Genomic DNA, 17427 nt, shown 5'->3' with positions numbered 1-17427 from the left:
GTTGAAACCCACACAACGTGTGGCTGGGCCGGGCCGGTACGCTGGTTGTAATAGGCGCTAAATGCTGTACCATCACGGCACGTTCGAAAGAAAAGTTGCCTTGAGTTTCGTAGTCTGCCGGAAAAATCTGGAAGTTTGATAAGTATGACGCTGTCAAGCGCCAATCATGTAAAACCCGCGGGCCGCACAAATATTCAATTTTCATATTAAGGTGTGGGTTTATACATAGCACAAATCAAGAAAAAAAACTGTGTATGCAGTGTTATTTTATTTTAAATTTCAAAAGATTTTTGTGGCTCCCATTGTTTTCTTTAATTTGTGAAACTGGTCAAAATGGCTCTTTGACTGGTAAAAGTTGCCGACTCCTGGTCTAGCTGCTAGACCAGAAAATAATATCTGGCATTGTACTGTTCAGTGCGTCATCCATTTAAGGAAGGAGTGATTAGACCTGATGATCAACAGGTTTTGTGTGTGTTCAGGATGTGAAGAAGTGCCTGGACGCTCTGGATGAGCTCAGCTCCCTTCAGGTGACCACTCAGCACTTGCATAAGCAAAGCGAGCTAATCGCCACCTTAAAAAAGGTCAGACAAATCGTAAATACACACTAACTTACCTTTTGTGATGGCACACCACACCAACGTATGCCCTGTTTGTTTTCACCTGTGGTCCAGATCCGACGGTTCAAGGCCAGCCAGGACGTGATGGACAAAGCCAGCATGTTGTACAACAAGTTCAAGAGCATGTTCCTGGTGGGAGAAGGCGACTGCGCGCTCAGCCAGGTGCTCAACAAGTCCTTGGCTGAGCAGCGGCAGCACGAGGAGGCCAAGAAGGGGACGCTGAAGAGAGCGGAGCAAGCGCGGGAAAACAACACAGGTACTGGTAGTACAACTACTTCACAGCTAGGTGTCGCTTTTTTGGAAATACAGTACAACCTTCAAGGTGCCTTCTCATACAGCCATCCATCCATTCATTTTCTACAGTCGGTGATAAAGGCAATAGAAATCATCTGTTACAGGGTCAAACTGTGGGCGTCATTAAACCCTTTACAGCCAATGTTTTAAGGGTTAGAGTTAACCCAATATTTTGGTACCGGTACTAATATGTATTTAGATACTTTTCTGTTCTTTTTCAAAACAAAGGGGACCACAAAAAATGTCATTATTGGCTTTATTTTAACAGAAAGTCTTATGATATGTTAAACATACATTTCTTATGCAATAAAAGAACAATTTTGGCATTAAATAAGAGTGAACATACTAGACAACTTCTCTTTTAGTAGTAAGTACGGTAAGCAAACAAAGGCTCCTAATTGGGCTGCTGACATATGCAGTAACATATAGTTTGTCAAGGGGACAAGCGGTAGAAAATAGATGGATTATTAATCTACGTATTTATTTACTGTTAGTATTTAGTTATTTTCTGTTTTATCATATTATTCCTACACTTCTGTTAAAGTGTATTAAGCACTTATTCTTTTGTTGTTTGGATGCTTTACTTAAGTTTTGGCTGTTACTACAAATGTGGGTATAATTGAAGTCCACCTGTGTCCAGGGTAGGGGGTAGCGGGGGTGTATATTGTAGCATCCTGGAAGACTTAGTGCTGCAAGGGGTTCTGGGTATTTGTTCTGTTGTGTTACGGTGCGGATGTACTACCGAAATGTTTGTCATTCTTGTTTGGTGTGGGTTCACAGTGTGGCGCATATTTGTAACAGTGTTAAAGTTGTTTATACGGCCACCCTCAGTGTGACCTGTATGGCTGTTGAACAAGTATGCCTTGTGTGAAAAGCCGTAGATATTATGTGATTGGGCCGGGCAGTCTTTAAGGTTTATTGGCGCTCTGTACTTCTCCCTACGTCCGTGTACACAGCGGCGTTTTAAAAAGTCATAAATGTAACTTTTTGAAACCGATACCGATAATTTCCAATATTACATTTTAAAGCATTTATCGGCCGATAATAACGGCAGTCCGATATTATCGGACATCTCTAGTTAGAATGTTCTTTTGTTTTTTTTATATATCGTCATGCATACTTGCCAACCTTGAGACCTCCGATTTTGGGAGGTGGGGGTTGGGGGCGTGGTCGGGGGTGGGGCAGGGCGTGGTTAAGAGGGGAGGAGTATATTGACAGCTAGAATTCACCAAGTCAAGTATTTCATACATATATATATATATATATATATATATATATATATATATCTACATCCTGAAAATATGCAAACAAACTGTGTTTAGATAATTGATACTTCAAACTTGCATAAATAAATATTAAGGAATATAACATAATTTGGCTTCTGAGAGTTTCAAAATGTAATGAATAAAATGCTAAAGTTGTTGATAAACAAGCAATTATTTTAATAATTAAATATGGTCATTTTAAATGAATTATTATGATAATTTAAAATCAATTATTTCAAATATGTTTATTTTAATGTATAATTCTATGGCTGGATGTAATAAGGAGCAGTGTTGGGACTAACGCGTTACAAAATAACGCGTTACTGTAACGCCGTTACTATCGGCGGTAACTAGTAATCTAACGCGTTATTTTTTATATTCAGTAACTCAGTTACCGTTACTACATGATGCGTTACTGCGTTATTTTGCGTTATTTTTTATGTAGTATCGGCTAGAAACTGAGAAGATCTGAGTGTTGCAGCGCTGCTGAAGAGGCGACAAAAAAGAGGCGCGCCGCGCGCTGTCTGTGTGTACGTGTGTGTACGTGTGTGTGTGTGTGTGTGTGTGTGTGTGTGTGTGTGTGTGTGTGTGTGTGTGTGTGTGTGTGTGTGTGTGTGTGTGTGTGTGTGTGTGTGTGTGTGTGTGTGTGTGTGTGTGTGTGTGTGGGAGGGGGCGTGTCTGTGTCTACTATCAAGACGTCATGGCGAACCCCGAAGCCGAGTTTCTTAAAATGGAGATATTTTCAGTACGTTTCTTTTATCGACCACAAAGAAAAGAACATTTTAGTTTGAATGTAAATTTCAAATATGCTGAAATAGCTACAAAAACAACATGCTTCGACGAAGCTAGTAAAGAGACACACACTTCACCTCCACCTCCAACAGCGGCTGGATTTTAATGAGGCACTGCACACTGAAGGTACACACACTCTGTCAATTCTCTTATATACTCTTTCATTTTAAACTTTTAGAGTGTTTGATTATCACATCACTCTAAATGTTTAGACTATAAAGTTCACAAACCTAAAGAGGGATACTAGTGGGCCAGGCTAATATTTCCTTTTCTCTAAACTAAGTGGGGGAATGTGTAGAGTGTTCTGGGCTTCAGACATGATTTTATTTCAGAATTCCTTGAGATAAAAAAACGCCTGGTTAGGCTTTATGTATGTAGTGTGTGCCTTTCTTGTTTTACAGCTATGTTGTTATTATGCTGTTTGTTACTTATGTATGTTAAGTTGCAGCTATTTAAAATAGTTTTGTCAATTTGTTCTGGTCTGAAACAAATTGGCCCTTTAAAACATATCTTTGTCTTTGTGTGTTGTATGTAGAGCACATTGCTTAGCAGAGTTCAGTGATGCAAATGCATGTCAAGTTGATCAACAGATTGTATTATTCTCCAGTGCAATAACAGTACTAAAATGAAGGCTAAAAGGGCATTAAATGGGGCCTTAAAAAAATTAAAAAATATATATAAGTAACTAAATAGTTACTTTTCACATTAACGCATTACTTTTTGGTTTAAGTAACTGAGTTAGTAACTGAGTTACTTTTGAAATAAAGTAACTAGTAACTGTAACTAGTTACTGGTTTTCAGTAACTAACCCAACACTGATAAGGAGTCACGAAAAAATACAAATAAAAATACAATTAATTTTGATGTTTTTAGCAAAATATAGTAAACATTTATATATATATATATTTTTTTTTAATTAATAAATATATTTATTTTTAGGTAAGAAATATAATAATACAATTTATCTCTAGTCTGGAGGATTTAGTTCTTGTCACCCTGTTTTCCTCCCGTCATGAAAAAAGCCTGTCCAGGGGGCGTGGCTTCCAGCTCCGGCTGAAAATCGGGAGATTTTCGGGACAATATTTGTCCCGGGAGGTTTTCGGGAGAGGCGCTGAATTTCGGGAGTCTCCCGGAAAATTCGGGAGGGTTGGCAAGTATGTCGTCATGTCTTTCTTAATGATTGTGAAGGATAGGCAAAATTCCAAAAAAAACTGCAGTTTCCCTTTAAAGATTTATTTTTTTATTTTTTATTTTTTTGTCCGCCATAAGTGAGGACAAGGCTGAGTGTGTAAAAACACTGCGTCTGTGTTCCTGTATTTTTAGTCGTGTCTCCTTGATAGCGTGTTAGTTGTACTGGCATTGATAGCGTGTCAGTTGTACTAGCACCGGCGGCGGTGAAGCACGTGTGAGTGAAATATCAATGTGGAAAAAGTCAGGGTAAGTCACTTGAGGTTCTCTGAGTCACAAAACCAGCTGAAAACTGGGCACTGTTGGAAAGTCCAGTTTTATCCGCCTACATCGCCTTTACCTTTTTTTTTTTAGCAAGTCACAGGTTCTCTGTGGTCGCCTAAATAAAACGGATCACAGGAGTTCTGCAGACCACATCCTCAGCGGTGTGTGAGCGACCCGCCTGGCCGGATGAATGCGCCCGACTTTTAACGAGAGCTTCCGTCAAAAGGTTCCTTTCTCAGGCCGAGCGTGTCCAATTAGCAGGAAATTGTAATGATCTTCTCAAAGTCCTGGGTAGACATGCTGACATCACATGCTCTCCTAGTGCTCGTCCTTGTCGTGGTTTTTGCTCGTCTGAGCTTCACTCTTAAGTGTGTGTGTGTGTGTGTGTTTTCTGGCAATGCTTACTAAATGGGGACATCGCTCTGTTTACACCAGACCTGGGCAAATTAAAGCCCGGGGGCCACTTGTGGCCCGTTGAGCTTTTCAATCTGGCCCGCCATCCATCCATCCATCCATCTTCTTCCGCTTATCCGAGGTCGGGTCGCGGGGGCAGCAGCCTAAGTAGGGAAGCCCAGACTTCATACCTGCCAACTACTCCGGTTTTCCCGTAATTAGTACGGTTTTCATCAACCTATTCCGGGTTACGGTTGCAGTGATAAAAAATACGGTTTTTCATTAATTAAAAAAATATATATTTTAAAAAGTTTTATTCACGAAATCGCGTAACAACAATGACAATCGACACTGCTTCCCGTAACTTCCTATCGAGCCATTCCGAATGCCATGCGCGAGGCTATTTATAGCACCGCTGCCAAGCACGAGGCACCAGTTGCCATTGTTTCCAAACGAGCGAACGATCATGGAATCAGCCGGAGAAAAATCGCAAACGAGTCTTAAACCGAAAAGAAAACTGCAGTCATTCCGTGAAGAATATTCAAAAGCCTATCCGGGAATAATTATCCGTTCCAAAAAGGGTGAAAACTACGCGAATTGCACCTTGTGCAGACACGATTTTTCGATCGGACACGGAGGAATTAGCGATGTAAAAGACCACGTTGGGACAAAAAAACACAAGTCTAATGCCGTTGCTAGCGATACAAGTGGAAAACTTTCAACGTTTTTCGTCGCCCAAACAGATTCTTTGGATGTGATAAATGCCGAAGTTTTATTTACGGAGGCAATAATTGAGCATGGACTTCCAATCGCACTGGCTGATCACATGGGACAGTTATTTCGGAAAATGTTTCCCGACTCGAAAATCGCCAAAAAATATGGATGTGGTCGAACCAAAACATCAAACATTATTCAGTGTCTTGGAACAGAATCCTCAAAAAGTATCGCCGATGTCATGAAGACGGAACCATTTAGCATAGAAAAGTGATGGTTTTAGCAACATTTTAACCTGTCTGAAGGCTAATAATCATTTTGCGTCGGGGGGCGAAGCCCTGAACCCCCCACCAGGACTTTGTCCTGGACCTACCGGGGCCTGCGGCCCCTGGACCCTGGCTACTAGGTTTTTCTGATTTCAAAAGTTGGCAGGTATGAGACTTCCCTCTCCCCAGCCACTTCGTCCAGCTCTTCCTGTGGGACCCCGAGGCGTTCCCAGGCCAGCCGGGAGACATAGTCTTCCCAACGTGTCCTGGGTCTTCCCCGCGGCCTCCTACCGGTCGGACGTGCCCTAAACACCTCCCTAGGGAGGCGTTCCGGTGGCATCCTGATCAGATGCCCAAACCACCTCATCTGGCTCCTCTCGATGTGGAGGAGCAGCGGCTTTACTTTGAGCTCCCCCCGGATGACAGAGCTTCTCACCCTATCTCTAAGGGAGAGCCCCGCCACCCGGCGGAGGAAACTCATTTCGGCCGCTTGTACCCGTGATCTTGTCCTTTCGGTCATAACCCAAAGCATAGGTGAGGATGAGAACGTAGATCGACCGGTAAATTGAGAGCTTTGCCTTCCGGCTCAGCTCCTTCTTCACCACAACGGTTCGATACAGCGTCCGCATTACTGAAGACGCCGCACCGATCCGCCTGTCAATCTCACGATCCACTCTTCCCTCACTCGTAAACAAGACTCCGAGGTACTTGAACTCCTCCACTTGGGGCAAGATCTCCTCCCCAACCCGGTGATGGCACTCCACCCTTTTCCGGGCGAGAACCATGGACTCGGACTTGGAGGTGCTGATTCTCATCCCAGTCGCTTCACACTCAGCTGCGAACCGATCCAGTGAGAGCTGAAGATCCTGGCCAGATGAAGCCATCAGGACCACATCATCTGCAAAAAGCAGAGACCTAATCCTGCAGCCACCAAACCAGATCCCCTCAACGCCTTGACTGCTCCTGTCAGACATTCCCAAATATTTTTTTAGATCTTTAAGATGGAAAGTGTAGCTGCCATTATGATGTGCAGTCATGTTTTCTAATGACCTTAAGTCTTCAACTATACTAAGTCTTTCAATGGTTGGAATCTGCGCTTATGGATGATATACTAGTATGGCGTCACATTAGTGCCAAAAATCCAAGCGCATAAAAACTGTTATCACGCGCTGATTCTCCACTTCGTGCGCGCGCGTGGTGCCTTTTGCGCGCGCGCTAGAGATGCGCGGTTTGCGGACACAACCGCGGAGTCCGCGGATTATCCGCGGATCGGGCGGTTGAAATAAAAAAAAATTAGATTTTATCCGCGGGTCGGATCGGGCGGTTGAAATAAAAAAAAATTAGATTTTAGATAGATTCAGGCGGGTGGCAGTTAAACCAATTGGGAAATATATATACATAGTTAAATGTTGTTACCCACATACGAAAAACGAGCAGGCACCTGCTGCATATGCCACAACAGAAGAAGAAAAAAAAAAGAGATGGACACTTTTACGGAGCGGAGAAGGGACGCCTCGCCGGGGTCCGGGACCGAGGCCCCTTCCCCCGAGAGGGCCCCACCGGGAGCCGTAGCTGAGGCTATCCGCGAGAAGGGCCCGACGCACGTCCAGGGTCACCACCGCACCGACACCCCGCCTCGTCCGCCTTCGCCGCGGCCGGCGTCACGCGCAGCAGGTAAGCAGCTTACCTGCCCGCCACCCCCGTGGCCGGGGGCTCGTAACAGGGGTCACTGCGCGCGCTCCGCCCGCGCAGCTTACCTGCCCGCCACCCCTGTTGCCGGGGGCGCGTAACAGGGGTCACTCCGCGCGCAGTGCGCTCACGAAAGGGGTGGGGCTCACCCTGGTTGATATAGACAGCAGGACGGTGGCCATGGAAGTCGGAACCCGCTAAGGAGTGTGTAACAACCCACCTGCCGAATCAACTAGCCCTGAAAATGGATGGCGCTGGAGCGTCGGGCCCATACCCGGCCGTCGCCGGCAGCGAGACGCGCTTGGAGGTGCGCTCAGCGCGGCTCCCATATGATTGCGCACTGGTGTGCGTCTGGGTCGTGACAGCGTGGCACGCGAATGTCTGTGCTGCATTGGATCAGTCTCCTTTCTTTAACAGGCAAAAGCTTTATAACCTCACTAATGCCTTGCATCGTCTATATTAGATATATAACAACGGGCGGGTGCGGTTCTGATTAAATGTTAGATCGGGTGGATGGCGGATGGTTGACGACTTTCTGATGCGGTTGCGGATTAAATAATTGCCTATCCGCGCATCTCTAGCGCGCGCGGTGCCTTTCTGCGCGTGCGCCGTCTCGGTCTGTGCGCTCTCTGTGTACTCCTGGCATCTCTCCTCGCGCTGTCATGTTTCTTTTTGGCACTTTGGGGGCGGGTATGCTTAGACTGCCCCTCCTTTCTGATTGGCTGTGAGCATTTTTCATACGACCAATCATTCTCCAGCGTAGCAACGTTGTAGCCATCTTACCTCGGACATCTAGCCTCAATCATTACATTGATGTCAATGGTACATGTACTAATTAAATTACCATAACTTGCTCGATTTTTGACCAATTTAGAAACGGTTTGCCTTGTTACAAATCTTATTACATGTAGATATGACATAGGATGCTGTACCTGTTGAAATTACCTCTTTCGCTTTAAAAAAAAAAAGACTTAATTGTGCAACATAGTTGTGTAGGGTCAGTGTTAGTCAGTTCTCTGATTATTTTAAACTGTTTCAGAATACATTATTAAAAGGCTATTTTTAACATTTTAAAAACAAAATTCAAAGATTATTTCATTAATTTTATGGCTGAATCAAAAGAAATTCCATAAATTAGAAAACAAATGTTCAAGAAGAAGTGAAAATATAAAATAATGTTATGGTTGGATGTTATTGCTGGTGGACCAGTTCTGGCTGAAAGATGTGATTATGGTGTTTGTTGTCTTATTATTTATTTGGCTCACATTTTGTATTACCCTGTATTGTGTTTATGTGGTATGAAATAACCTTCATCAGCGCGCGACATTTTTTTATCCACTTCTTCCTCCGTAAATCTTGATACATATTGACGATGACCCGCCCTGCTATACTTCTGATTGGCTCTGAGCATTTTTCGCCTGACCAATCAGAAAGAAGGGGCCGTCTAAGCATACCCGCCCCCAAAGTGCCAAAACGAAACATGACAGCGCACAGACCGAGACGGCTGCGCGCGCAGAAAGGCACCATGCGCGCGCAAAAGGGTTTCGCACGCGCGCACGAAGTGGAGAATAAACGCGCGATAACAGTTTTTATGCGCTCTGATTTTTGGCACTAATGTGACGCCATATACTAGTTACTATGGTCATCTAATTAGTTACTATGGTCATCTAATTAGTTACTATGGTCATCTAATTAGTTACTATGGTCATCTAATTAGTTACTATGGTCATCTAATTAGTTACTATGGTCATCTACGTCACAGCAGCTCAGACGAGGCACCAAGCAGTGTGGGCGGGAAGCGTTTCCACAGACGCGGAAGGAGATTTTCACAACAAAGTTCTAATACTTAGTGATATATAGAATAGAATAGAAAGTACTTTATTGATCCCTGGGGGAAATTCAGCAAATATCAGATTTTAGGTGGGTTTATTTTGTACCCTTCGCGTTCATATTTCACTGTTTATTGCATTTTTGTTGCGTTTCACGTGATTGTAAAATATGTCGATCGAAAGGGGGTGTGACGTTCATATTTTGTCAATATTCAGTGTTTTATCGCTCATAGAAAAATGTACAATTCCATTACGTTTTTTAAGGCGGTCTGTTATAACGTTTTTAGCATTCAATCATGCATTATTGGAGGTTTTGTATTAGTGTTCCTAAAAATAGATATACTGGCCCCCAGGCACATTGTTTTCTCTAAATGTGGCCCCCGAGTCAAAATAATTGCCCAGGCCTGGTTTACACAGTCACCTTTAGGGGACCTCTGACGGTATGGGACAAAAAAACAGGTGCCCTAAAGGGAAACCTTTTTAAATGATAGTCAGATCCATTCTGAAGATGCCTAAGTGTTAAAATGAGTTTGTATTTTATTTCTGTGGTTTAAGGTAAGATAACATAATCCTTTATTGATCCCACAACAGGGAAATTTGGGTTTACGTGTTTCAAATATTGGTAGAAATGTATTTTCGTGAAAAGTGAAACATGTGTTATCCTGGCATTAATAGTACTGTGATTCTGTATTGTATCCATCCTTAGTTAAAACTAATATATTTGTCCAAAAACAAAATCTGGTTTAGTGTTCCTTAGGATGACATTTACATACAGCATGATTATAAAACATTATTACCTTAAAGTAATACTTTAAGGTAATAATTTAAACACTTTTTTTAAACCTTAAAGTGCTTTGTGGACTTGGAGAAGGCATTCGACCGTGTCCCTCGGGAAGTCCTGTGGGGAGTGCTCAGAGAGTATGGGGTATCGGACTGTCTGATTGTGGCGGTCCGCTATCTGTATGATCAGTGCCAGAGCTTGGTCCGCAGTAAGTCGGACACGTTTCCAGTGAGGGTTGGGCTCCGCCAAGGCTGCCCTTTGTCACCGATTCGGTTCATAACTTTTATGGACAGAATTTCTAGGCGCAGTCAAGGCGTTGGGGCGATCCGGTTTGGTGGCTGCAGGATTAGGTCTCTGCTTTTTGCAGATGATTTGGTCCTGATGGCTTCATCTGGCCAGGATCTTCAGCTCTCACTGGATCGGTTCGCAGCCGAGTGTGAAGCGACTGGGATGAGAATCAGCACCTCCAAGTCCGAGTCCATGGTTCTCGCCCGGAAAAGGGTGGAGTGCCATCTCCGGGTTGGGGAGGAGATCTTGCCCCAAGTGGAGGAGTTCAAGTACTTCGGAGTCTTGCTCATGAGTGAGGGAAGAGTGGATCGTGAGATCGACAGGCGGATCGGTGCGGCGTCTTCAGTAATGCGGACGCTGTATCGATCCGTTGTGGTGAAGAAGGAGCTGAGCCGGAAGGAAAAGCTCTCAATTTACCGGTCGATCTACGTTCCCATCCTCACCTATGGTCATGAGCTTTGGGTCATGACCGAAAGGACAAGATCACGGGTACAAGCGGCCGAAATGAGTTTCCTCCGCCGGGTGGCGGGGCTCTCCCTTAGAGATAGGGTGAGAAGCTCTGCCATCCGGGAGGAGCTCAAAGTAAAGCTGCTGCTCCTCCACATGGAGAGGAGCCAGATGAGGTGGTTCGGGCATCTGGTCAGGATGCCACCCGAATGCCTCCCGAGGGAGGTGTTTAGGGCACGTCCGACCGGTAGGAGGCCACGGGGAAGACCCAGGACACATTGAGAAGACTATATCTCCCGGCTGGCCTGGGAACGCCTCGGGATCCCTCGGGAAGAGCTGGACGAAGTGGCTGGGGAGAGGGAAGTCTGGGCTTCTCTGCTTAGGCTGTTGCCCTCGCGACCCGACCTCGGATAAGCGGAAGAATATGGATGGACCTTAAAGTATGATTCACATTCAGAATGTTCCATCCTTCTATATATGGTAGTTGGAGTTGCAGACAACTTCATTACTGCTAAATAGCAGTTTTCAGTAATGTCACAGAAGATGCAGGATTTGCTTTAACATTTAAGTGGTGAAACTTCCTATTAGAGGACAGCTGTAGTGCTGTATTCTGACCATCATGTCATATTTACGTTGAATTTTTTTTTTTTTTTAATGGTCCTCAGTTAGAGATGCGCGGTTTGCGGGCACAACCGCGGAGTCCGCGGATTATCCGCGGATCGGGCGGATGAAATTTAAAAAAATTAGATTTTATTCGCGGGTCGGGTGGGTCGGGTGGGTCAAATAAAAAAAAATTAGATTTTAAATAGATTCAGGCGGGTGGCAGTTAAACCAATTCGGAAATATATATATATAGTTAAATGTTGTTACCCACATACGAAAAACGAGCAGGCACCTGCAGCATATGCCACAACAGAAGAAAAAAAAAAAAAGAGATGGACACTTTTACGGAGCGGAGAAGGGACGCCTCGCCGGGGTCCGGGACCGAGGCCCCTTCCCCCGAGAGGGCCCCACCGGGAGCCGTAGCTGAGGCGATCCGCGAGAAGGGCCCGACGCACGTCCAGGGTCACCACCGCGCCCACCGCACCGACACCCCGCCTCGTCCGCCTTCGCCGCGGCCGGCGTCACGCGCAGCAGGTAAGCAGCTTACCTGCCCGCCACCCCCGTGGCCGGGGGCTCGTAACAGGGGTCACTCCGCGCGCTCCGCCCGCGCAGCTTACCTGCCCGCCACCCCTGTTGCCGGGGGCGCGTAACAGGGGTCACTCCGCGCGCAGTGCGCTCACGAAAGGGGTGGGGCTCACCCTGGTTGATATAGACAGCAGCTAGGACGGTGGCCATGGAAGTTGGAACCCGCTAAGGAGTGTGTAACAACCCACCTGCCGAATCAACTAGCCCTGAAAATGGATGGCGCTGGAGCGTCGGGCCCATACCCGGCCGTCGCCGGCAGCGAGACGCGCTTGGAGGTGCGCTCAGCGCGGCTCCCATATGATTGCGCACTGGTGTGCGTCTGGGTCGTGACAGCGTGGCACGCGAATGTCTGTGCTGCATTGGATCAGTCTCCTTTCTTTAACAGGCAAAAGCTTTATAACCTCACTAATACCTTGCATCGTCTATATTAGATATATAACAACGGGCGGGTGCGGGCGGATGCGGTTCTGATCAAATGTTAGATCGGGTGGATTGCGGATGGTTGACGACTTTCTGATGCGGTTGCGGATTAAATAATTGCCTATCCGCGCATCTCTATTCTCAGTAGTCACTACAAATTTGTGTGAATTATGCAAAATTATTTAAATTTGGTCCCCATGAACCATATTAACTCCTTTTTCCCCAGGGTCCCCAGTAAAAATGATCAGCACATTACTTCATCAATCCAGAGATTTAAAGACGTGTATGAGCTAACTGGGCAGTGGACATTTTACACCATTTTTTTAATGCCTCCACAACCTGTAGAAAGGGCGGTGTTAGAATAATTGTTATCACAAAAAACGTTGTATTACATTGTGTTCCTGACAAGAAGACAAAAGGACAGGGGCTGTCTTTGAAACGTACCAAGAAGAATGCTCGTAAAACTCCACTGTGACTTTAAAGCGGACTAATGGTAGGATCTGCCCAAATTTCCAGACGAACTCTTTTTGAAGTATTTTACGACCTCTTCTTTTGAACTGTTCGGTAACCAAAGGCAACGCTGTTTACGACCCACTTCCCTTTGGAAGCAGCTGTGGTCAGGTGGGGGGAGGGGTAGAAAGTCAAATAAAGAAGGAGGAGTGCAATCTTTTGGCAGAGCGTGGTGCAAGAGAGTATAGTGGCCATGTTTCTCCTCAAAATTGAGTCCAAATGTAATTCTGTCTTTGTTTGATTCTTTGCTTCTTGTCTTGTTTAATAGATGTCATCAGTGTTTGAACCTGACAGGTGGTCCCCACAAGTGATGAGCAAAAACTTGGTCCCCATTCCAAATGATAACCTGTGTGTGTGTGTGTGTGTGTGTGTGTGTGTGTGTGTGTGTGTGTGTGTGTGCGCAGACAAAACCAGCGACGGAGACCCGAGCCCTGACGAGAACAAGCAGGAACCACGTGAAGACGCCTCGACTGGGGAGACCCTCAGGTAGCCGCAGGTCTCTTATAAAAGTACACACTGTTTACAACGTCTAATGACACGTTGTCCCACAGCGTCCCCAAAACTCAGGAAGTCCTAACCTGAGTCCCCCAAGGAAGACCTCAAGACCTTTGCTGCTGTTCTTTACACTGGGATGCCGTATCCACCTTGATCACCGATCACCTGAACCGGTTTGTCTGCGCTTTCAGTCCATTGGTGGAATTAGAAGTAGTTGTAGACGACGTTAGCAACTTCTGGCGGGTTTTGACCCTACCAGATCACCACAAGCACCTTTTAGCCGCTTCATTCCAAAACATTCTTTTAAACTTGTGTAAATAAGAGTATTTTGTGTGCCTTTCTGTTTGAACTGTTCCAGAGTCAAATAATAAAGTAGTGTCAACATGTTACAGCACTTTTATGATTAATTGCACAAAATGTAGAAATCTATGTACTAACTTCCTAGTCCAGGGGTGCCCACACTTCTTCTGCAGGCGAGCTACTTTTCAATTGACCAAGTCGAGGGATCTACCTCATTCATATATATCATTTATATTTATTTATTTATGAAAGAGACGTTTTTGTCAACAAGTTAAATGTGTTTAATGATAATACAGGCATGTTTAACATATAGATTCCTTTCTTTCATGAATACAAGAATATAAGTTGGTGTATTACCTGATTCTGATGACTTGCATTGATTGGAATCAGACAGTAGTAGGGGTATAACGGTACGTGTATTTGTATTGAACCGTTTCGGTACGGGGGTTTCGGTTCGGTTCGGAGGTGTACCGAACAAGTTTCCACACAGATATATTAAGTAGCCGCCTCCGCTTCCTTCTGCCTTTGTTTCTGTCAGTACTCTACACAGCACCCAGCATTGTTAAACCCACCCACTAGAGATGCGCGGATAGGCAATTATTTCATCCGCAACCGCATCAGAAAGTCGTCAACCATCCGCCATCCACCCGATCTAACATTTAATCAGAACCGCACCCGCCCGCACTCGCCCGTTGTTATATATCTAATATAGACGATGCAAGGCATTAGTGAGGTTATAAAGCTTTTGCCTGTTAAAGAAAGGAGACTGATCCAATGCAGCACAGACATTCGCGTGCCACGCTGTCACGGCCCAGACGCACACCAGTGCGCAATCATATGGGAGCCGCGCTGAGCGCACCTCCAAGCGCGTCTCGCTGCCGGCGACGGCCGGGTATGGGCCCGACGCTCCAGCGCCATCCATTTTCAGGGCTAGTTGATTCGGCAGGTGGGTTGTTACACACTCCTTAGCGGGTTACGACTTCCATGGCCACCGTCCAGCTGCTGTCTATATCAACCAGGGTGAGCCCCACCCCTTTCGTGAGCGCACTGCGCGCGGAGTGACCCCTGTTACGCGCCCCCGGCAACAGGGGTGGCGGGCAGGTAAGCTGCGCGGGCAGAGCGCGCGGAGTGACCCCTGTTACGAGCCCCCGGCCACGGGGGTGGCGGGCAGGTAAGCTGCTTACCTGCTGCGCGTGACGCCGGCCGCGGCGAAGGCGGACGAGGCGGGGTGTCGGTGCGGTGGGCGCGGTGGTGACCCTGGACGTGCGTCGGGCCCTTCTCGCGGATCGCCTCAGCTACGGCTCCCGGTGGGGCCCTCTCAGGGGAAGGGGCCTCAGTCCCGGACCCCGGCGAGGCGTCCCTTCTCCGCTCCGTAAAAGTGTCCATCTCTTTTTTTTTTCTTCTTCTGTTGTGGCATATGCTGCAGGTGCCTGCTCGTTTTTCGTATGTGGGTAACAACATTTAACTATGTATATATATTTCCGAATTGGTTTAACTGCCACCCGCCTGAATCTATTTCAAATCTAATTTTTTTTTTTTATTTCAACCGCCCGACCCGACCCGTGGATAAAATCAAATTTTTTTAAATTTCAACCGCCCGATCCGCGGATAATCCGCGGACTCCGCGGTTGTGTCCGCAAACCGCGCATCTCTACCACCCACACAACCATCTGATTGGTTACAAACAGAGCGGTAACAGCCAATCAGCAGTGCGTATTCAGAGCGCATGTAGTCAGTGCTTAGCGTTTAGCAGGTAAGCATCAGGCAGCGGACTCTCCCCAAATGATCATAAACACCTCCCAGTCAACTACTAGTAACATCACTATGAGCCCGTTGACCTTCTAGAAATATAAAAGGCAGCTCAGCTCGCTCGCAGTCCTGGCTTGAGGTGAAGGCTAATTCGCTTTTAGCGTAACGTTAGCTCATTTTGCTGTGTGTGTGGGTGTGTTACGGACAGCAAAGCCCTGTCTGTCTGTTATTTCACTTGACCTTTTTCTGTGTTGATTGAGCTGTGTTGAAGCAGCAAAAAAGGACTTTATGTTAAGTCAGGGGTGCTCACACTTTTTCTGCAGGCGAGCTACTTTCAATTGATCAAGTCGTGGCGATCTACCTCATTCATATATATAATTTATATTTACTTATTTATGAAACATATGTTTTTGTTAACAAGTTAAAGGTGTTTAATGATAATACAAGCATGTTTAACACATATAGTTAATATTGTTAATAAATTAAAGGTGTTTAATGAAAATACAAGTTTGTTTAATACATATAGTTAATATTGTTAACAAGTTAAAGGTGATTAATGATAATACAAGCATGTTTAACACATATAGTTAATATTGTTAAGTTAAAGGTGTTTAAAGATAATGCAAACATGTTTAACACATATAGTTAATATTGTTAACAAGTTAAAGATGTTTAGTGATAATGCAAGCATGTTTAACACATATAGTTAATATTGTTAATAAATTAAAGGTGTTTAATGATAATACAAGAATGTTTAACACATAGTTAATATTGTTAACAAGTTAAAGGTGTTTAAAGATAATACAAGCATGTTTAACACTTTTAGTTAATATTGGTAATAAGTTAAAGGTGTTTAAACATAATACAAGCATGTTTAACACATATAGTTAATATTGTTAATAAGTTAAAGGTGTTTAAAGATAATACAAGCATGTTTAACACATATAGTTAATATTGTTAATAAGTTAAAAGTGTTTAGAGATAATACAAGCATGTTTAACACATATAGATTCCTTTCTTTCATGAAGACAAGAATATAAGTTGGTGTATTACCTGATTCTGATGACTTGCATTGCTTGAATCAGACAGTGGTGCTGATAAGGTCCGCATTTTCGAATGGAGGAGAAAAAAAGTCCTCCTTTCTGTCCAATACCACATGAAAGTGGTTGGTTTTTGGCATCTTATTTGTCCAGCTTCCGTACTCCTTTGTATACACTTTACAAGAAATACATTGTCGGCAAACTCCGTAGCTTGCTAGCTTGTACACGCCAGCTTTCTGAGACTCTTATTTTGGTAGCGCAGGCAGGATGAAGTAGCGCTTTTATTGTGCAACTGTGCAGTCGGTCTTTGGAGTTTTGACGACAGGTACGGCGCCAGAGTCTGTTGAAATAAAGTGTGTCTCGCCTTCCAGTCGGTAATTTTAATGAGCTGGCAGCAGCCAGCGTCATCTCAGAAGACCCTCGGGTGTCGTGAATGTCAATCAAGTGACGGAAGTGACGTCATAGTGAAGATTTATGATCGCTCATTTTTAGGTCTATTTTTTTAATGGCTGGCTGGTGATCGACTGACACACCCTCCGAGATCGACCGGTAGCTCGCGATCGACGTAATGAGCACCCCTGTGTTAAGTGAAGAGTTTCTGTCTCTGATAGTTGATATAATAATGTAAGTGCATCATTAGGCCTACATGAACTCCTATTGCTATTGTACCATTTTTTTCAGCTATAGTTACATTAATCATTAGTAATGCAGCAGCCTAGTTTTGAATGGCAGGGTCCCTGCTATCACATGTTGATAAAAATATAACATTTACATAATAAAAATCAACTACAGGCTTCCCAAATGCTGTAATAAATTAAGCATGATGAGTTGACTTGAAACTGTTTAATGTTGCACTTTTTATATGTAGAAGAAAAGTTTTGTCATTTTATTTAATATG

General features: G+C 44.8%; 1 protein-coding gene across 3 annotated transcripts in view; it reads left to right on the top strand.

Annotated features, from left to right (window-relative positions):
- Positions 1 to 13829, top strand: part of psip1a (PC4 and SFRS1 interacting protein 1a) — a 44041-nt gene extending 30212 nt beyond the window's left edge. For all 3 annotated transcript variants that reach the window (XM_061922981.1, XM_061922980.1, XM_061922979.1), the window contains 4 exons: positions 480 to 581; positions 672 to 873; positions 13350 to 13431; positions 13497 to 13829. In XM_061922981.1, the coding sequence (XP_061778965.1) occupies positions 480 to 581; positions 672 to 873; positions 13350 to 13431; positions 13497 to 13527 (417 nt within the window). In that variant the 3' untranslated portion in view covers positions 13528 to 13829. The remainder of the gene's footprint in view (positions 1 to 479; positions 582 to 671; positions 874 to 13349; positions 13432 to 13496) is intronic.
- Positions 13830 to 17427: the final 3598 nt, after the last annotated feature.

This window comes from Nerophis lumbriciformis, linkage group LG27 (assembly GCF_033978685.3).
Source record: "Nerophis lumbriciformis linkage group LG27, RoL_Nlum_v2.1, whole genome shotgun sequence".
Taxonomy (NCBI): domain Eukaryota; kingdom Metazoa; phylum Chordata; class Actinopteri; order Syngnathiformes; family Syngnathidae; genus Nerophis; species Nerophis lumbriciformis.
This window is presented reverse-complemented; position numbering and strand designations above follow the sequence as displayed.